Consider the following 21,968-nt stretch of genomic DNA (forward strand, 5'->3'; position numbering starts at 1 on the left):
TAACAAACTAACCTTCACAAAGAACTGAAAACACATCGACGCGTCCTTTTGTGAAGTCAAATTTAAACTGAATGAATTCAGATAACCGTCTGTTTTCCCGAAGGGAATGTCCCAATGCCGCAGAATTGTATTTTTGTCACCTAAATATCCTACTTTGTTGGCTCAGTTACAGCAAGTTCTCGTAGCCAAATGCGTCTGCTGGATTAGATTAAGATTCATTTTTTGCAAAATACATCAGTAGTGCACGTCAGTTAAATCCTAATTTGGCTGCTTTGCCAAATGCTTAATGCATTTTTGCGGTAAATATGCTTTTAGCAGCGTGGCCTCAATGCTATACTCTGCAGCTGACTGTGTCCTGGATGCTGCTCGCATAAGCTCTTCAGAAACAATTTGGATCAATATATCACGTGCCTTTTTTACTTTCGCTTTGTGGATATGTTTCAGGGTATGCCTTCCTGTGGACCATTTCACTTGAAGATTTCCTCCATCACAACGAGTTAACCAACAACAAGCAGGTGCAGACAGCATTTTCCAGTCCGCAGCTCTTCCAAACCAGCAGCCCATGTTGATTTTAGGCTCTTCAAACAGTCACTGTTGGCCTACTGCATGCCTGATGAGGAAGTTGTTGTCCTTTTTAAAATCGCTTACTGTAAATTTGTCGGATTTTTTATTTGGTTTCTTAAAGCAAAGTGAGCTTCACAGCGTTGGCTGTATAAATAAACCATTTGCCTATACCAAATATGGTTGGCTTCATGTTGTAACATTCTGTACAGCAAAATATAATGTTTACTATTAATGACAGTGTAAAGAAAGTTATATATCTCATAATATAGTTTATTCCATACGTTTTGTGAATGTGGAAATGTCGCCTATGCTCCACAGGAAGCGTATGATAATTGTGAAGGACATTAAGGTGCATTTAAGAAATAAATAATGCAAAGGAACATTTGTGCATCTTAAAGATACGTCAATAAGGTGATTTCAGGAAGGAAATGTAAAATGTGGTATTTCAGTTTATGATTATGAAAGAGTTGTACAGGATACAGTTGGATCTGCAGTGCTGGAATTTAATGCAAATTCGTCCTCGTTTGCACACTATCCATTAAAAACTGATATAATTCGCCTTTTTTTAAACGCAGACCATTGTCTGCGTTCAGAAACAGTTTCCATTTAACACTATTGGCAAAATATTCTCTCAGTTCACTGTATAGTGGCGTGTTAAGCTCACAAACATTCACAGCGTGTGTCCCCGGAACTCTGTCAGCATTTTGACACATTTTCTATTTGTGAACATTTTGAAAGCTGCATGGTGTTACAGGCTGTAATGCCCATTATGGCATGAATATAAGTGGCGTGGAAATATTGGCCTATAACGCAAGCCGCAAGATTTAGGAAGATACCCCTGAAGAAGATTATTTTGATTCCCGTTTCCAGGAGATTCAGTTTCCTCCCGCGCTGCAGAACCAAACAGTTCGCCTAAAGCTGCCGATTGAAAATGAAGTAACCTTCAAAACTCACAACGTTGTCTAAAGGGTCCGATTTGATCAATTTACTTCTTATAATCACACTTTAAATATACATGTTAAACCTTTAGGAGCTCTCTATTTTCAAACATATTGTTAGAAGAAAATCCTCATTGGTTATAATAGTTCCACAGAGATCTTTGTTTCGAAGCATACGTTTTTTTAAAATGCACCTGTACACATACTTGATCCCTTTGGTCTTGCCTGCATTTAGTGTGAAATATGCCCAGAAAGTTGAAAGCGCTTTATTCTTTGTGAGATGATTAATGATGAACGTGTGTGTCTTTTGTTTTGCTGTCTGGACGGATGGAGCGACCGCCTCTTAACTTGAACTTGGACTTCCGACGAGACGCGTCCAACTGTGGATTTATTCCGTCTGCTTTCTCACCGGTTTGCTCTGCGGACTGCAGCAGGGAAATGAAGAATTAACTCCTGCAGGACTAATTATAGACCATGATAAACTAAAGCGTAGAGCATATTTAGAAATGGTCCATTTGATTATAAATCACATTAAGATATAACAGATTAGGCCTACATCATTGACGAGACATGACTTGATAACGTGTTGGTATAATCTTCCAAGTAAATATATCTTTCTGTCAAAGAGCTGAATTAAAACCATTTTGTCTATATTAAATACACTCATGTGGTGACCATGAGTTAACATGCTTATTATCTCATGGCGCCGCGCATTTCCAACTTTGACCATATAAGGACACAAAAACATACTTTATTTTAAGTTGCAGACTATTGCTGTGTAGAAATTGTGAAATTACCAGCGTTTGAAAACACCCAGATGTTTATATCCATTTATGTGATCATGCTTATGTAGCCTGACACGCAAACATCTCTTAACTCTTAAATTTGGTCAAATCTGTCAGTCAGCATCGAGTAATGAAGCACTTCCATTTTAATAACAATATGATAAGTACACTAAATAAAAATGCAGTAAAGCCTGTGTTGTATTTTGTAAATCCACGTTGGCCTGGCTGCAGCGGTGGTCTGCCAGCCTGCCCTGTCCTCTGGGCGCGGCTCCGCCTGGCCTGCTTTATTTTGCGGTTAACCCACAGCCATCCTCTCCCGACTACCTGCTCTGGATGAGGTTAAACGAGTCAAATCCGAGGTAAATTAGCCCTAAACTGTAGTGTAGGCAGTCTCTTTCATGCATGGCTTTTCCACAGCCTATAATAACATACAGTCACTATATACTCTCTATTATCAGTGGTAAATAAAAAGATGGATTTACCTCGTGGTGATTGTCACAAAGAAACCATCCACCGACATGATGTGCTGTGCTTCACATCTATAAGAAGGTGTTGGTGGGTAAATTGAGTCTAAAGGGGGTCGCCCCCCCAACACCTCTGCATGGCCTAAACTCGACACTTTTGTGTCTATTCACTATATGTCGTTTCACGAATACTTAAGCTAATTTCGGTTTGCTTGGCAAACATGGGTTCCTACCAATGACACCAGCTTACAGTGTAGTAATGGATCTAGGCTATTTTGAAGACTTGACTGCTGCTGCTCTGTAGTTTATGTCCGATAGAAGTCACAAATGTTGCATGCGAGTGTCGGACCTGAATTTTGAAATGAGCTCATGCAGCAAGGTCCTATGAGAAATGCGATAACTAGGAATTTGTGAATCTTAGTGCGAGGTGACATAAACAAAATGTCTATGTACGCATGTTAACGTTTGTGTTTAAATGTCCTTCGCAACTTATTGTTTAGCCATTTCAGTCTGTTTATCACGCACCAACACTGCACTGCCCGAGTTTTATATTTGAGACCGTGGTTTAGCATTTTCTTGACAAAATCACGTGCCTTTCTGTGCCCTGACTGTTGGCATAGGAGTCCAGAGGTCTTGGCATTTACGATTATGAACAATTTTGATCGCAAGTTAAAGCCAGTCCGAACGAGAAAACCCCAGATAGAGATGCTGTTTTAGTTTTGTAGGAATGTTTTCATGACAGTGGACTGCTCTCCCTCTGCCTGCTGAACAACAGCCCACTTCTTGTCTCTCACGCTCTCTCTCACTCACTCACACACACACACACACACACACACACACACACACACACACACACACACACACACACACTCTCTGTCTGACACACACGTCAATGGACATACACACTGGCAACATAAAGCAATATAAATTACTACAGGAAGCGACAATTCACTGTCTTGCAGAGGAAAATGTTGCATTAACACAAGTCTTAATGAATCCATGTGACGCGCCAGTCCAGGAGCTCGTGACTCACCCGCGCAACTTCCAAATGAACATCAGTCTTGATTTACTATGAGATTTATGTATGCACTACAGTCAGATTTTTTGCCCATTCAATTAGTTCAGACACTTACTGCGTCCAAAGTTTATTCCATTGAGTTTGACATGTTCATTTACTAAAATCCTCATTTTGAAAATACACCATGACTACCGGCCTTTACTGTTGTGGTGTGCGCATCCGTTTGGTTATTTTGGTCGACACAGTCCACTGTTCAGTGAAATTATCATTCGGTTTACTTTGATTAGAAAAATGGTTTGATCTCAAAGCTAAGTCTGAAGCTGGCTGCAAACTCGTAAATATAAACGCTACCTGAGTTCAGCATGCATGGCGCAGACTCTACCTGCAAGCTGTCAACACCTTCTTGGATCTCTACATCGCCTCTTCAAAGACTTTTTATGCCCAGGGATTCGCATCACTCTCAAGACCGGTGAGCTAATGTTTGAGAAGTAATAATATTGCTTTTTATTGGGATTTTATCGGCACTTAACCTATTGAGAAATATATGAAAGAGACACGGAGAGCTCTGTCACAAAGTTATTAAGATGGAGGGAAAAAGGCACTGCAAAATGTGGCCAATAGGTTTTCTCTAAATCAAGGCAAAGAAAACTGACAAATGTGATAATTCCACTTTTTTCCATTGGAGTGTTTGGTCGCTGTGTCATAATTTGAATAAGAGATGGATAAAATGTAGAAAAAACGGGGATTATAGAGTAGTACACTATAGCTTTGTACTGCAGGATCAAAATAGCATATGCTTCACATATACTCAAGTATATAAGGGCACATTCTGCTTACATAAGCTCCATTGGCTCAGTCATGTGCACATGCAGTCAGTTCCTGAGAGCGGAAGCCGCAGGTAGGCAGCATTTGTATGGGGATGGATGCTCTCCCCTCCCCCACAAGCCTCCGCATCAGACGGGCTCTCTCTCCGTCTGACGAGGCCTGTCTGGAAGGACATGATGACTGGTTGTCAAGATATTTACAGCGACACATCATGGCTGGTTGTCAAGATATTGATAGTTGTTTCCATTAACAGTTCCTGAAATAAGTGAAACCGCAGCAGAGAATAACTATTCATATGTTATATTGTTGTATGATATTTGATTCATCCTGGCAGATTGTTTTACGCTCTGAGAAAAATATTTTTAAAATGGACTATTTGTAAAAAGGCATGTTTTTGCAGTGAAGTTCCACCACAAACTATATGCAGAGTAGCTCGTCACTAATAACCAGCCACCACCTTGAAGTTTAAAACCCTTCGAATGCATTAAAACTAACACAGCAGCAGGCTGTATATTATTTTAATGAAAGAACTTTTAGTCTGTGATGACAAATTCGTTGTTTCAGTGACGCTACATAGTTGCAGCTTGAGCATTTTAGCAGTATTGGAATTTAATTTGGCTTTTGGAATTTGGTTAAATAATATTGACAGCCATGCGACTATTATTGATCTACAGTTTTTCTTTGCGCCCATGACTACATATTGCTGGCCGAGTTGTAGGAATTGTATTACAATGTATGGCGACTTAATAAAAATCTAAACCCAGTTAATTACTTCCATTTCAGTTTGCTCTTTGTAACCTAATTTAACTTTTACATACACGGGCAATATCCAATAGCATCTCCGCCGCATAAAGGAAAAGTTTAAGGTGGATTATGAGTGAGAAAATATCAACTTTCATATCAATTAGCGGTCTTAAATAGTGTATATTGGTGGCTAAATTATATATTTGAAAATATCACATTGATAGGTAGTTTGGGTGGTAACATTACATTTAAATCAATATTGTAAACTTGAAAAACCTCAGTCATCTTTTAAGAATCCACCTGTGTGTCTGCAACCTGTCCACTATTGATGGAAGATAATAAAAAAAAGTTAACATTTAAAGTTTGATATATTGTAGTATTCATTGTCAGTTCTTTTTTGCATGGCGTGTGTTAAATACTGGCTAGTCGCTGGCATGCATGTGGTTTAAGTGTGGGCTGCTGGTGTCTCAGGGCTGCAGTGGAAATGCGCCAGACGCTTGAATAATTAATATTAGGCTAATCATTTATATGCTCTCACAATAACTGAACTAATTGTATTAGTTCTTGCAACAGTTAAAAAAAAGAAAAAGAATAACTTTTTTATGAATTATCTAGTTGTCCCTTTTTATAAGATTTTACTTTGTTGTGCTATTTTTCTTTTTTCTGAAACACTTGTTATGAGAATATTAAAACAAATCCATATTTTCAGTCTCAGTTTAAGAGAAAACCACAGACGAGCTTAACGTGGGATTTATGGTTGCTGCAACATAAAGTGTAACTTAATCAAATCAGTCATTTTTTTCTAAATTTAACAACATCTACTATTATCTGAGACTTTGCCGCCCATTTGACCAACGCTATATCATCCGTGTATCCCTCAGGGTGAAACTATTACCATTCCCTGCACACAGTTAGAGAGAATGTAGAAGTTAGGCTGAGTGAAAACAAAATGCACCAAACTAATAACATACTATCATTTTAAATAGCAAAAAAGGCGTCCTTTCCTTAAGTCTGAGCTTTCATGGAAAATATGTTTGGAAGGAGCTGGTTTCCTGCAGCGCAAAAGCTGTCAAATTCCTGATCCTTTAAATAGAGACACAAGGGATTCTTTGGACTTCTGTCCCTCTTCACACACAGCAAACATTTTAGAGTAAGGGTCTCTAAATAACAGCTAGTTTGCATGCATACTCTAGTGTGAAGTTCATTCTTGTCTGTCTAGACTCTGATTACGACCCTGTTTGTCTGCGTTTTTTTACCTTGACCTTGGACTTCCGTGCAGCTGCCGTTTGGATGAGCCCTTCGTAGTTGTAATTTCCTTGAGACAAAAGAACTTTAGTCTCTGTCCGAGGAAGGACAGGGGTCTAGCTTCCTTAGTATACAAACACAACGGTGGCCTGATTATTCCCAAGGCAACTCAGCAGTGCAAAAATGTTGATAAACTAGGCACCCTTCGTAGGGCAGCTTGTAGCCTGCTTTATGAGTGACTCATAGGAAAGGCATCACTAGCCTATTTTATGGATACTTTGTGGGCCTATCCCATCGGTAATATCTCAAACTCAAAAATACAGTTGGGTTTTAAATAGTAATCCAGAAGTATTTTTTAAAGAAAGTGCTGCAGGGGAGAGGAATAGAGGATTTCCGCAACTGTTGTTATTATAGGGCCTGGTAACGGGATGAACTAAAAGGTTTTTGGATTTTGAAAAGAGCTTCAGTCAGTGTCCAGTCCACAGATCTGAAAGAGGACGCGTGTAAAATAGTGGCTGCAGGGTTCCTGAGGGAAATAGGTCCGCATTTCTACCATGGTGTCTAATTAAATAAGGTCTGTAGCTTCCACACAGTCCAGTTGAAAGCGGCCCCTTGTTCTTATTTTCGCCCGGAAGCGTCAGCTTCTACTAGTATGTATGAGTGAATAGTGTGGTGAAACTGAAACATCACATGAATTCGTTGAGGGATCATTTTAATGGTCACGTTATCGCTGAAAAAAGCTTTTGGGCCGAGAATATTACGGCGGGACATAGCCTATCTTTGCCAAGAACATATTGAACGAGTTGTACACAATCTAAAAGGAGGCTATCATTCATTGTCGGTGATTACTGTTGTTATATGATCAAATTAAAGATACACTATGTCCTAAAACGTAATTTGCAATGACGGCATCTTACCTGGAATAGCTTTCACCTCGTCCTGAGGTTCTTACTGCAGAGCGACACTCATTCAACACATTCAACTCATTTGTAAAACTCCTAGTTCTGCATATCACACACACATATCACACGATCAAACGCACACATACACCCTGTAGATAGCCTACTAAATTGTCTTTTTGACATTACCGATTAAATAAAAATGAATCACTTCATGCAAAAAAAAGTTGGAATCTGACATATTTAGGCTTCACAATATCAACCTCTAAAAGGCACTTTCATTAGTTAACGTAATTATTATGCCCCGCTGGAACAGGAATACTCCACAGCTAGTTTGGTGAAAGAATCTCATCTCAGCATGTTAAAAGGTGACACAGTAGAAGTTATATACGGGTTTAAAGGAAATGCGTCCTTCAAGAAAAGGAGTCTTGATGAGATTGGACGGTTTACAGATCATATTTACATTGACAGCTCTGTATTTTGTAATGCGTCGTACTTTGTTGATAGACATTAAATTGACCACAGAGCACGGATTCCAGATTAAATCATTTTCTGTTTATTATTACATTTAATCATCAAACTAAGCCTCAGCCGGAATATATCGCTTCCACCACGTAAACCAAGTGAAACGCAGAGTTTGCGCACCAATGCGTCAGAAAGAAGGTTGAAGGACTAGATTCAGAGATTTTGTTATAAACATACATATTTTATTTTCCATGTACCAACTGTGACATGTATCATAGGGTATTATATTCTCTGGCAGTCCGGGTAGTCGGCCAAATTTCACAGGTTGTCTTCTATTGCCCCAATCTTGAAAGTATCCAAACTCCCCTTTAAGGGTGTGGGTCTAGGTGATTTAAGCCAATGATATGACTCGATATTCTGCAGGAAAAAACTGTGACATGTGAGGCAGTGGGTCTTTAAAGGGCTGCTCTGCCCCAACTCTCAAGCCCAATCTCGTAGGACTTGTTAGCGTATCACGTGCCAGATTCTTAATGAAGTGGACACACGAGGGCCTCGTGTGCGCATGCGCGCAGTGTAAAATGTAGTTGGAAATGAGGTGTCCGTCTTGGAGTAGTCGACTTTTAAAAAGCATCGGCAGCCCCTGATATGACGACTTCGCTGGTTCTGCATCCACGCTGGGCGGACACCTTGATGTACGTTTATGAAAAAAGCCCGAATGAAAACAACCAGAATAAAAGCCAAACAATGGAGGGACTGAGCGGTAATTGCCCTGCGACCCACTGCAGGGACCTGATGTCGCACCCCGCGCTGGGACGACATTCTGGCACCATAGCGACCCACCAGGGCTCCGTCTACTCGGATATTTCCTCTCCAGACACCGGCCGACAGTGTCCCGCTCCTCAAACATCATCCAGTGCATCTTTGAGCTACGGTTATCCCTTTGGAAACCCATATTACGGCTGTAGATTATCTCATTCGCACAACGTGAACTTGCAGCAGAAGCCTTGCTCGTACCATCCCGCAGAGAAATATGCCGAGCCCAGCACAGCGCTGCCCACGGAAGAACTGTCTACCAGGGCGAAAGAGTTTGCCTTCTACCCGAGTTTCGCCAGCTCATATCAGGCTGTTCCTGGATATCTCGACGTGTCGGTGGTGCCCAGTATCAGTGCCCATCCTGAACCACGGCACGACGCCTTGATCCCCATGGAGGGCTACCAGCACTGGGCTCTCTCCAATGGCTGGGATGGGCAGGTGTACTGCTCCAAAGAGCAAACGCAGTCCACTCATCTTTGGAAATCACCGTTTCCAGGTATGCAAATATTCTGTTTGTTTATTATTTATTAAAAAGTTGTCTCCAGCAGGCTGGAATTCATATGTTAGTCCAGCGGCTTGTAGGCTGTTAATACCTGTGTCATCACATTAAGAAAGCTATTTAAATGCAGTCAGATATTTTTACTCTACTGAGATGTTATTGCTTATAGTCTATGGATTTTATTATGTTATGGTGCCAATATCAACTCACAAAGAAGTCTCTGAATATGCTGAATAAACATGCAACTGTCAAGCCCCATGTCAGTTATCATATATCCTTTTATGGAGTCCAGGCAGTGATATTCTTCACTTTGACATGAAACAAATCATCATGCATTTTGTTACAAGTGTGCGTAAAAATGACCATCAGAATTGTGAGTTCAAGGAGCTCCTCAGTTGCATGGCCTTTTAATGGTGAATATAAATGCAGAGACGGAACATTTGCTTTCGGCAGTTTGCATTTTTTTCTCTTCAAGTCATATGATGATTATAGCTCAGTTTCAGTCACGTAGCATAGAAAGGAACACCAGTGCATACCTTTGCCCCTTGTTTGACAATATAGTGACTAAGCTAGCCTACTGTTTGGATTGTGCCAATAAATCTCAGCGCCCTGTGTCCTCAGTCTTTTGCACATATATCAGGATGCATTTGCCTAACATTTGCATTGCAGACCTCAGCACCATGTTACTCAAATAGTTATCAACCACTAATCAGTTCATATTGTAATTTGGGCTTCCCTTTGGCTTTTCTCACTGTCATACAACATGCATGATATCTGATAAAGCAACACTGGGGGCCCGAACAGTATGCAGTTTACAGAGTGTTTACTGCACTGCTTCTTTTACCGCAAGGGTTTATTATCTTTGTGAAAATCTGCAGGTATTTTAATCTCAGATAGGGATGTTCTCAGACCTCGACTGAACTTCCCACGCGACATTTGCTCCCCCCTTTTTATATTTCAAATACACAAGAGTAAGCCACGCAAGCACGGGCACGCCGTCAAATGCGCGCGCGCGCACATGCACAAAAACACAAGCGCGCGCTGTATACATAAACACACAAAGTGACGCACTCTCACACAGACACACAGAACTTTACATTTAAAATAAAAAAAAACACAAAAACGGTGAACTCCACTCAGCCATCCTCAATTTACTTATAATATTTCATGTATAATAACAATAATTAAGGATATCATGAAGAAGAGGTTTGAATATCCATTGGCCTAAATTAAGATCTACCATAATCGTACATGAACTGTTGAGAAATATCCGAGACTCCTGACTGTATAAATGACATGGGGGGGGGGTAAAAAGCTTCATGTCTCACAGCTTGCCACTATTTCTCGAGGTATTGCCATACTTGTCCTGTCATGTTTCTCATTGGCTGCCTTGCACTCAACTTCAGCCTTGGCGAAGGGGTGTAATCCCAGAACTTTGCTTACCTGAACAAATAACGTACACACTGCCAAAAGGTTTTGGTGCTTGTCTAAAGTTTAGGGAAATTGTGAACTTTTACTATATTACAACTTTAAATGATTAACTTTATGATTACTCGAAACTTAAAGTTTTCAGTTATCACTTGAGTTGCCAGCGTAGCGATTTTATTTTTTCTAACAAGGCACTGACCGGCGTTTTGCACCAACACTGACACTCGTTGTAGTTTATACTCACAGCCCCAACCCGCAGTTTAATCAGCTACGAGAGATTGACCTGAGATATCATTAAAGTAGATAGTCAACCAGTAGATTAAGTGTTGACATGCAGCCTAAGGAAAAACATTGGCCACTTGTCATTGCAAACAATGCACAATTGTAGTGGCTGTAACTGAATAGTGATTGTTCATTTACAGAAACAGGATGGCCCATCACTGTGCTTCAACACAAACACAGCACAGTATATTTTACTTTAGTGACCTCTCTTAGACGGTTTATAATTCCTATATGTCAGGTGCAGTACACCTGAGATACTGACTGCAACAGCACTTCTGTTGTGTGGCCCTCCACCCCCATCCCTACACACACACACACACACACACACACACACACACACACACACACACACACTTTCGCAGAGACAGCACGGGGGTTCGCCCTTGAAAATCTTTAGTTTTTTTTGTCACTACTTTCTTATTTTCTGTCAGGTAAAGTCAGTAATTAAATTTAAACATTGCCCACTTTGCTTTAGAAATAGACCACTCCTGTCAACTGCAGTTCTGCAGATTTTGTGCACTGAAATATTGCGGTGCTTTTGCGCATAGTCTAATACTTTCCTGGCGTTTCTCTCCTTTTCATACAGATGTTGTGCCATTGCAGCCTGAGGTCAGCAGCTATCGTCGTGGGCGCAAAAAGCGTGTCCCTTACACCAAGATGCAGCTGAAGGAGCTGGAGAAAGAGTACGCAGCCAGCAAGTTCATCACCAAAGACAAGAGAAGGCGCATCTCGGCTTCCACCAATCTCTCAGAGCGTCAAGTCACCATCTGGTTCCAAAACCGGCGAGTCAAGGAGAAGAAATTTGTCAGTAAATCCAAGACCAATCACATGCACACCACTTGATAAGACCAGCGACCCCCTTGAAACTGCAACTCATACCTTCCAAAACATCACGCCACATATTTACCTCTTGCATCGAAAATCGTGGCTGAAGAACATTTTGGCTGAGTGTGTGTTTTTTTTTTTATTTAAGTTTCATCATCTCCATCGACCATGCCACCACGCCCCTGTTTTCAAGTTAGAGATAATGCTCTAAAAACTGTGAAAATATTGAAAATTCATTTCACATTTGTTTTATATGAATGTACATATATAAATATATAATATTTAAAACGATATCTGTATTTCAAAGACAAGTATTGCGTGTTTTTTCCTTTTTTCTTCTTTTTTCAAGCCAAATCTGAAAAGGAGCTGATGACATTTCTAAGACCTGCAACGGGCAGATCAAAACAGAGGAGATGGTTCGCTTGATGTCATTTTAGAAAGATTATCGCCACATGGACACGTGTTGTGGCATAATGGCACGTTGAACTTGAGACTTAAACATCGTCGACAAAAAGCTCACAGAGAGGACTTTCGAGAGAAAGATTTTTTTTTTTTTTTTTTAATATTCCTTCTGAATTTCAAAAGCTATGTTCCTCTGTGTGGGATGTTCTCTTAAGCCGGGGGTAAACAAAGGCTGCTATGTTGTTAATCTGTATAGTGCAATGCCTTTATTATTTAATTCATGTTATCTAGTATGGCGGAACTGTAAACTGGAATATCCCAAGACCTGTATGTTTTCCTTTGTCAGTGAAGGATTCTGTCATGCAACTGGAATGATTGTAAACCATTAAAGTCAGTGAGTATTACACATAAATGCACAATCGTTTATTTTTTATTTTCTTTCTGTCTTTGTTAGTGTAGCATTGCAGCTGATCTCACGCCTTGTACGAAGCCTGTAATTTCTACTTTCGTGCAGTATGTCAACTGTATTGTGGTGTTGAATTACGTACTGGTAAACGTGTTTCATAAATAAATGATGATTATGAAAATGCTTAAATATTCAAGTCAATCAACCACCCTACTTGCAGCATTTTCTTTCGTTTCAAGTTACACTGGTGTCATTAGGCAGCAAAAGCTCTCCCCGCTTCAGGTTGTGTCTCTCACATCAGCAGCGGGTGTGCGAGTGAAGATTTGATGTTGCAAAGTGCCTGATTAAGACTTATTGGGCGTCCTGGAGTCTCTGATTACGCATGGTTAGGGAGCAGCAGCGCTCGTTTTCTCACACTTGCAAACTAAGAAAAATACCAAATGAATCATGATTATTGGACTAATTTCTCTTCCAGATAGAAATATTATATGAATACTTACAGAATCTGAACTTTCAAATGGATCCGTTTAGAGAAACAAAGTCTGGCCGTTGAGAGAAACTCACTATGTCCAAAATCCATCCCGCCCTGCCGTCCAACTCCCTAATCTCAAAGATGTTTTACCTGTTAGTTACTTGGCAGACGTTCAATTGGCAGAATCATAGCAAACAGGCCGAAAGGCAAATCAGGCGATTTATGCCTCAACTCTCACAGACACATTTACTGGGTTACCACAGAGTATTATAGCCTCTCCTTTTCATATTCCACAGGTACAGATTAGTTATTGTTGGTCTAATAATAGGAACATTATAACCCGCACTCTAAGAGTTCAACGAGCACTTTTCCTTCCCCGCCAGCTTCCAGACTATATTTAGCTGATTAAGCTTTCTGTAAGCTATTAAGAATACATGCGTTAATTAAAAAGCAAAGCAAAGCAAAGGCAAAGCATTTGCTTGCGTAAAAGTGCTTTTACAGCACACAATAGCCCCGTGCGTATTTGGATTTTAGTTAGACCCTGCTGTAACACTGTTTCAATATTTAGAAAGCACAGGTGAGTTTTGCAATGAATCATGTCACCTAATATGAAGTATGAAGATTGTCTTCGTCTAAACACATTAATACTAATAATACACATGCGCTCTCACACACACTGAGCGCGAGAATCAGTACAAAGCTGCACTGCAGTTCGAGTCCATAGTTTTGTTAACAAATTCTATATTTACTGTTTCCATATTTTGTATACCACATGCAAGTTTTTTTTTTGTACATGCGGCCTTCATGTCTCATAGGCACGTTAGGCTACTTCAGTTACAGTTATGAAAGAGGATAATATGTGGAAAAATTACATTTCACATGAATCTCCTGAGAATAAGCAAAGTTGAAGGTGCTTTACTTTAAGATGTTTAAGACTTGTTTTGCTCAAATTCGTAATGTCAGTTTTAAAATCTGGATACATATTAATGCAGATTGGTCTTCATGTTTGACGTAAATGAAATAAATACCTTTTCTTTAGTCAATAATTCACGTCTGAGGTCTAAATATTAGTCTAATAAGTCTAATGTTGTAGCTGTTGCCGAAAATATATTACCCACAATATAGTGAGTGTGCGACTTTTCTTTTGTGTTTCAAATTCTCTATAGGCGACTCGTTGGCTAGTCTCTGGTCACTTTTTCCAACTCTTGGGATCTTTTCAGGTTGTTGATTAGAATCCAAGCCGTCAGACTTCAAGTTTTTGTTTGCCTGGTTCCTGGATTTTCAATCCTTGTGGAAAGTTCTGGGTCTCCTGATCTACCCTTGACCATGACTATGCAGTCACTTTGACCTTGACATCACAGCAGATTGTGAATAATAAATAGGGGGCTGGACACCAATGCTGGCGGTTTGTTTGTAGGCAAACAAGGTGTTATTTCCCTGTCTAGACAGCCGGGCTTAATGGCATGCCATAAATACATAAAAAAGGGGAAGTGTAGCGATATCCTCTGACCTGCATTTCTGACCATCTCTCAAAGCTTTGCATTAACATTTGGGCTCTCTTCTTTTCTGTTTTACAGAAGTCCTCTAAAAGTTGTTGTTCTGGCCCATGCCTCTTGAACCACCAATGGTTTAATGCACTCGTCATGAGGTGAGTGTGTGTGTGTGTGTTATTGACCACGGAGGACAGGTAGGACTTTTGACGTCTCACACCAACACCAGTAATCCGCAGCAAGCAGCCACACTGTCTACACAGCGAGAGGAAATGATAATACGACGTCGCCCACAATATAACGATTAAAGGTATGGCCGTTTTCTTCCTACTGTGGCAGTAGGCCTGCGTGGACTTTTGTTTTATGACTTTGTACCTCACAACAAACGCTGTACGTTGAACAGACAAAACTAACTTACAGAAATATGATGGATAATATGCAGTGATTTTGTACTTTTATTTTTTCAAATAATTCTTTTCTTCAAAGTAAAAGCCTCAGCGGTGATGACGTTAAGAGAAAAATAAGCCTGCTTTAAATATGAATATAAGTATAAATCCTGAAATGTAAGAACACTATACGAGAAATTATATTTTTGTCAAAGTTGTCTAGAAGTTAAATAAATGTCTGAGGAGGTATTCGCAACATAACATGGCTAATCTCAATCAACATAATATTTGGCAGGCTATGCAAATTATTGTTTTAAAACATATGTGTAATTCAAAAGGCCAGTTTTTCTTTGAAATTTACATTAATGTTCAGCCTAATTTTAATTTTAAATGTATTTCTAAATAATACGTTTCACAATGGCTACAGAAATATCCATGTATGCATATTTAAAATAGTTTTTATACACAAATGCAGAAGACAGTCTCCGTTATCAGAGAACTGCAATTTACATAGTTTCCTGAAAGTTAATTATTTACTGGCTGAAGTTGTCACCTATAGTAATCAAATAGTCTACACGGCCGGGATTAACATTTACTATGCCGAACAAAGGAAGAGCCAGAATAAACTCAACAAAGCAGACAGATTCTGTTCAAATAAAAAAAAAAACGAAATAAACAAAAGTACAAGCTTTTGGACGCGTTGTGCTCTGATCAGCCACTGATTTTTGTTTACCTTGAAAACGTAAAATCTAGAGAAAGTTGCATTGCTTTTGGTTGTGTGTGGCGGCGTCAGAGCTGCAGGCCGCTGTCAGCCAGAGACATGAGACAGGGGGCTGATAACCTCTGGTGGTGACCAGAGGAAAATATCAGGAAGTGCTGCAACTGTCTCTAATTTAGGGATATATGACTTCAGTTGATTATTTTCATTGTTATGACTAATTTAGCTCCGTGTTTGTACTTCTTTCAATGCGTTTGACAGAATTGGTGAAATATCGAGTTGACAACATTTATCATTTAGATGCAGAAGTTTATTTCCCAAACTGTTGAAGTTGAAGTCCTGCTGATAGTTGATGGTGAAGCTAATACAGAAGTTACAGCTGAAGCCAGGCGAGTCCTCATCTTTTCAGCGGTTTTGTTATGGGATTGTTTACATTATATTTTACATTAATTCAATCAAGACATTGTTATTGATTTGATTTGTGATTTGATATGTCTATTGTTGGAATACATCCGATAATCTGGAAATCACATTGTTGGAGCAGTATAAGACAACAAAGATAACCAGGACTTCGACGTTCAATGTGTTTGTTTATTTCATTTTCTTTGATGTCTTTGCATTTGTGGCTGTGAGAACATATTCAACACATCTGACAGCGCTGTTGTTTGAAAAGTCACATTGTGTTAAAGCGTTTCCAAATTGAATCCCGTGTGAGCCAACTTTGGTTTGAAAATTCATAATTTATTAATTATGAATACAGACCTGATGGATGAGCAGTTTACATTTTGATCTTGATTACATATCACTCACTCACTCACACACACACACACACACACACACACACACACACTAAAGCACTGAAGCTGGAATTAAGTCTAGAGTCTAGAATTAATAATAAAGTAAATAAATAGAATTTAATATTTCCTTATTATAGCAAAAACCTACTGGCAGCTTATAGTATTATAACTTTACACAAAGTGACCGTGAACTTCAAATGTTGTATAAGATGACGCAAAGGCTTTACTAAAGTTTGCGATGTTTAATTTGCATATATCTACAAAGGGATTTGAATGAATGTCTTTTAATGTGTGTTATATTTTTTATGGAGGCTTTGACATTTAAATCATTTAATATTATTATATCCTTATAGGCTATCAATGATAGACAACTTTAAGTGATATATTAAATATTTTTTTCCAAAGCTTAGTCAGAAGGGATGATGCTGCAAAGCCGCATTAAATGTCGTCTGTTGTAAACAAATGAAAAAGATCTGGCAAACCTTTGAACTAAAACGTTACCACTGTTGTGGGTTCTTTAGGCTTCCCTTGGTGGTTTGTTTTTCCTTGAAGGAAGCTTTAAAAGGGTTGCACAAGGCTATAACTGTGGCAACCTGTCTGCAGAGAATCAAAGAGAGAAAAAGGGAAGAAAAGCCCTTTGTTTAGGCTATTGCCCTGTCTGGACAGGACCAGTGGATTCCGGGAAGGTAATTTCAATATCGAGCAGACAGTGTACTAGACAGTGACCTTGACAGTGCTATATGCTCGGTGTACCAAGTCCTCTTTTTTTCATAGCTGATTTTCGTTTTGCCAAAAGAGAGCACAAGGCCCACAGCTCGCGGTCTGATATGACATCATCGCTACGCTTAAAAGATGCACTGAACAGACGAGCAGTTGTTTGAATGTGAAATCCGGATCTGTGGGAGTACTGGATCGGAGGCTTGGAGAGACGAGGCAAGGAGGCGCAACACATGGCCTCTTGCTCCGAGGTAAAGTGGCGTCTTAAGCCTGCACGTTACTCACTAACTGGATGACCATCCGGGCCATTTTGTTGTAAACATCACACTGCACTGTTTTGCTTTTGGTTGCTGTTATAATAACACAGAGAAGCCGTGAAGTGATACCAACACACCCCCAATGCTCCCCATAAGACTGAGGCACAAGATCTTTTATTGGAATGATGTGGTGCTGCATTGCGAGACTTACTAACTAGATGCAAGAATGTGCAGTGATATGAGAGGCAACGAGTCCAAGAGACAGAATGAAACCGCAACGGATCCCTAAGAGCTTCTCCAGTTTAAACATTTGATATTTTTCTTTCTATTTAAGGCTAGAGCCAGGCCCGGTGCCTTTGGGTTAGATAGGATACATGGTCACAAGTGACGGACACAGCTATCAAATATCGGCTGACTTGCAAATCGCTCCCAAACCAATGTTTAAATGAATGCTAATGTTCTCACATAACACTTCATTGGCGAATTTGTAGCACGCAACCAGCAACCATTCAGCACGCATGTGCAAGATGCTGTAATCGTGCACCTTTTTGTTGATCCTTAACTTCACAGTATCAATTATTAATTCGTGAAACCAGTGTTTATTTTTATTATTTTGACTCTGATCAGTTATTTTATTTCCAGGGCGCCATGTTAAGCAAGATGATAGGTTGCTTTTTAAATCAGCGAAATATTCACCGCCGCATCTTGGAATATATTCATATTATTTTTATGACTTGGGCTGTTAGCTTTCCCTTTAAGCTGCCACCGCCTAAAAGACTATTATATGTTTATTCTATTTTATTGATTCCAGTTTCTACTACTTTTATTCATTTAAATGGAGTATTTGAGTTCAATATCAAGTTCAACCCACTGTGACTCTGCGTCGTGAACTTGAGTAGATTGACGGCGACGTCAAGTGTGTGCTTGGTTATATTTAGGATCTTTTTTCTTATTCTACTTCCGTGTCATTGATCAGTCAAACTATTTGTATTTGACATAGTCAGACTTTTTTTCTTCTTCCATAATTGAGACATGAGCTGCTGAGTTATGACTTTTGAGTTGCATAAATTGATTTTGTCTTCCTTACATGTAGTCGAGAGTGGCGTGACGGTGAATTATGAATATATAAAGGGAAGGTGGGATTTGCAAAATGGTTGCTGGACTATAACATAGTATAGAATGCTATAAACTGGAAAAGTCTTCCTAGATTTATTTTTCAATGAATGACTTTTTAGACCCGGGAGAGGAATGCAAAAGACATAGGTCAGTTATAAGAATATGTTTGATGACCAAAAGACCACATTAGAAATTCTTGCGCCAGCTGTTGGCAGAAAGCCTGAATCCTGTGCACATCATGGCGAAGTTTTTTTCTGCAGAGAAAGTGCACTGTGGTGGAGTCTCTGAAAAGTTTTTTTGTTGGTAAAAAAGAAAGAAAAGAGGCCTTCTTTGTCAGAACGGAGGCATGACTACAGCATGGCACATCTCATATTTGTTCAGTGTCTTCAGAGCTGCATCTACAAATCAGCTAATTAGCGAGATATAAAGTAGAGAGACCCTCGGCTGGTTGAATCAGTTAAGTGCCCTCTGATATCTTGTAAAATTCATATAAAAGAATTGTGAGAGGTATAACAATCCCACCAGAGTTTGGCTGCGAACGTTTATTGGAGGTATCTGTTAAAGTTGTTCATGTGAGGTGTACTAGAGAATATTATGTGAAATATACCCTCTTAAAGTAACCTTGTAGAATATCGTCCTCTTTTACTGAGCCAGTGGCTTCAACCTGCTGACCCCGTTACTGTAAATATGAGTAGAGTGCGGCAATGAGCATCAGTCTTTTCTTAAAACAAGCTTGTAAAATTGGGACATCACAGCTTTATATGACATGGAATTCAACCATAATTTGCTAGAAAACAAGATGTGATATGCACCCTCTCCTTCAAGAAAAATAGTTTTCATAAGAAATAGCATTTAAAAAACTTTTGCCAGCTTATAAAGATATTAAACGAGGCCATGGACAGTTCCATGAGTGTAAAAGGAGAAGCAGCCTGGGCTCCCTTTTTTGGACTCAGCAGGACTCAAGTGAAGAAAAACAAGATTCTACAATTTTAATAAAACGTTTATAGTATTTTTAAAAAGCATATAAACCTCTGTAATACAGAAGTTAATGTTTTGTTTTGTCTGAGATGGACCGAGTGGGTGGTACCATGTGTAGCAGAAGTTAGCCTGGACACGTGGTTTGGGGATGACCAATCAGGCGCCCCTCCAGGTTTAACTATGTTAAATGTCAGATTGCAATAAACTAGAAGCTGTTGGTCGGGCCCGCGGAAATGGGCGAGCATAATCTCCTTAATCCAGGGTTTGTGGGACCTTTGGTAAACATCCACACTGGAGACACATTTTACTTTCCGAATTTTAGAGCCTCAGGGGGACAACTGGCGGGGCTACCGTCTCTCTCCTACCCGAGAAGGGACAATGTTTGCTCCCTCCCGTGGAATCCTTCGGAGCCGTGCAATGGATACTCTCAATCCTACTTTAGCAGCCCCGTGTCTATTAACCCTTCTTTCAATCGGTCGTGTGAAATTTCCAGACCAGAAGAGGGTAAATGTTATTATAACAACGGCAACGGGAACAGGGAGACCTGTTCAGGTGGCAGCAGCCTCAAACGAGAGGATAGGGCGAGAGACACATCATCATTAACATCTGACCACGGGATGCACAGTGGAATTGGCAGCACTGCCGCCTTTACCAAATATGATTACGGGACCGAGCAGCTAACGCAAGACCCGCCATCCTGTCAGTCAATGGAATCCGACTCCAGCTCCTCTCTGCTCAACGAGGGCAGCAAGCCTCCATCCAGCGACACACAGACCCTGGTGTCACCGGGAAGCCATGCAAGCAACATAGCCGCAGGCGGAGGTGGGTGCTATTTTTCCTTTAAATCACAATTATTGTAAACGTTCACATTATTTATAAGAAGGCTGCACATAGCGTACACTCGCGGTATTACACCGTCATTAGAGCTCGTTATCTTGATGCACAACTTGCACCCTGATAGCCTGCAGGGTACATGCGTGGTGTGCAAACGCCGCTAGGGGTTGCCCTTAAATACCTCACGCGCCATGTGGTTGTGTAGGCTACAGTTACAGATAACCCCACCAAAGCATATTGGCAACCAGCTTTTGAAAAAATGACCAGTCCTGTCATTAAACGAGAAACAGTGATTCAGGCACTTAAATGGTTGATTTCTGTGTATTGTTGCACTTTGTACAGACAAATTAGAGCAGTGATTTAAAGAGGTGAGGCGCTTTGGTTGACTGCATCGAATAGAGAGAGTTTTCTTTTTAATGACTCGTAAACAGAATTAATATCTGTCGCTGTGTACTCAAGAGTCATTTAATATGCTCTGAAACTCGCAAATAAGTAGGGGTATTTGCAAGCACGGCTTAATTATCACGTTAATGCTACTTTAACTGCAACAATAAAACTTCCTGTGACACAAACCGCTGCATACTGGTGGTCTCTATAGAGGGGGTTAAAAAATACAAAATGCACACCTCTGATCAAAAATTGCACAAACTTGGACACGTTCTGGTGGTCCTGAAATTGGATTTGAGATCAGATATGTGCAGGCAGTCCAGGCAGACACCAAAACAAATCCAGTTTGGCTGTGTGTGGGGTGGGGGGTGGGGTGGGGGGGTGACAGCTTCCTGGGGCGTCAGTTCTCTGAATCCCAATATGAAGCAGAATCCCTACATCTAGGATGTTTTGCAAAACACAGAAATCATCTCTAAGACGGAAATACTGCTTACTTTTCCACGGCCGGAGACGTCTCTTTTGGAAAATTGAGTGCTTTGTCATTATAATGTAATATGACTTCTAGATAGGATTTCCTGATGGCCCTCCAGCATAATACTTAAATGAATATTAAATTCACTTAGCCTTCAGTAAGGCAATTATCCAAGCTTCTCTTGGACAACTGACGCCCCTGTTGGCTCCCCATAACCTTGGAGGTGACCGTGATTTTGCAACTGTGGTGACTAACCCGTCGTATGCCCCCTCCTCCTCCTCCTCCTCCCCCCTCTCCTCCAGGTGCCCCGTGGTACCCGATGCACACTCGGACCCGAAAGAAGCGTAAACCGTATTCCAAACTTCAGCTGGCTGAGCTAGAAGGTGAATTCATGATGAATGAGTTCATTACCAGGCAGCGGCGGAGGGAGCTCTCCGACCGTCTGAACCTCAGCGACCAACAAGTCAAGATCTGGTTCCAGAACCGCAGGATGAAGAAGAAGAGACTCATGCTGAGGGAGCAAGCTTTGGCCTACTTTTAGAGATGCGGCAGAAGGTGAATCGATAGGCAGTAAAAATCCAAGCCTTCTACGCTCCCTTAGGTCTTCTTTCGATGCATGCACTCATTTATCCATCTTTTACATTGCAGGCAATTATTACAACCTTTTCTGATCATTTTTTCCCTCAAAGGTGCGGGCTACACGAGCCCCAAAACAAGCCAAAATCTGGCATTCAAAGCTATA

At 40.3% G+C, this 21,968-nt stretch overlaps 2 protein-coding genes across 2 annotated transcripts; both read left to right on the forward strand.

Moving 5' to 3' along the window:
• The first annotated feature begins 8,592 nt into the window (after window positions 1–8,592).
• hoxc13a (homeobox C13a) lies at window positions 8,593–11,812 on the forward strand. Its single transcript, XM_070910345.1, has 2 exons — window positions 8,593–9,256; window positions 11,556–11,812. The coding sequence occupies exons 1-2, from the start codon at window positions 8,593–8,595 to the stop codon at window positions 11,810–11,812; spliced, it is 921 nt and encodes a 306-aa protein (XP_070766446.1).
• Window positions 11,813–19,766: 7,954 nt separating this feature from the next.
• Window positions 19,767–21,767, forward strand: hoxc12a (homeobox C12a). Its single transcript, XM_070910685.1, has 2 exons — window positions 19,767–20,355; window positions 21,529–21,767. The coding sequence occupies exons 1-2, from the start codon at window positions 19,767–19,769 to the stop codon at window positions 21,765–21,767; spliced, it is 828 nt and encodes a 275-aa protein (XP_070766786.1).
• The last annotated feature ends 201 nt before the right edge of the window (window positions 21,768–21,968 follow it).

This window comes from Enoplosus armatus, chromosome 8 (genome assembly GCF_043641665.1).
Source record: "Enoplosus armatus isolate fEnoArm2 chromosome 8, fEnoArm2.hap1, whole genome shotgun sequence".
In the NCBI taxonomy this organism is placed as follows: Eukaryota; Metazoa; Chordata; class Actinopteri; order Centrarchiformes; family Enoplosidae; genus Enoplosus; species Enoplosus armatus.

Bases quoted from the DNA above. Each gene is read 5' to 3' on its own strand.
- hoxc13a (XM_070910345.1), top strand. From the start codon at position 8,593: ATGACGACTTCGCTGGTTCTGCATCCACGCTGGGCGGACACCTTGATG. The intron at 9,257-11,555 runs GTATGCAAATAT...CTTTTCATACAG, and splicing joins TTGGAAATCACCGTTTCCAG to ATGTTGTGCCATTGCAGCCT.
- hoxc12a (XM_070910685.1), top strand. From the start codon at position 19,767: ATGGGCGAGCATAATCTCCTTAATCCAGGGTTTGTGGGACCTTTGGTA. The intron at 20,356-21,528 runs GTGGGTGCTATT...CCTCTCCTCCAG, and splicing joins CAACATAGCCGCAGGCGGAG to GTGCCCCGTGGTACCCGATG.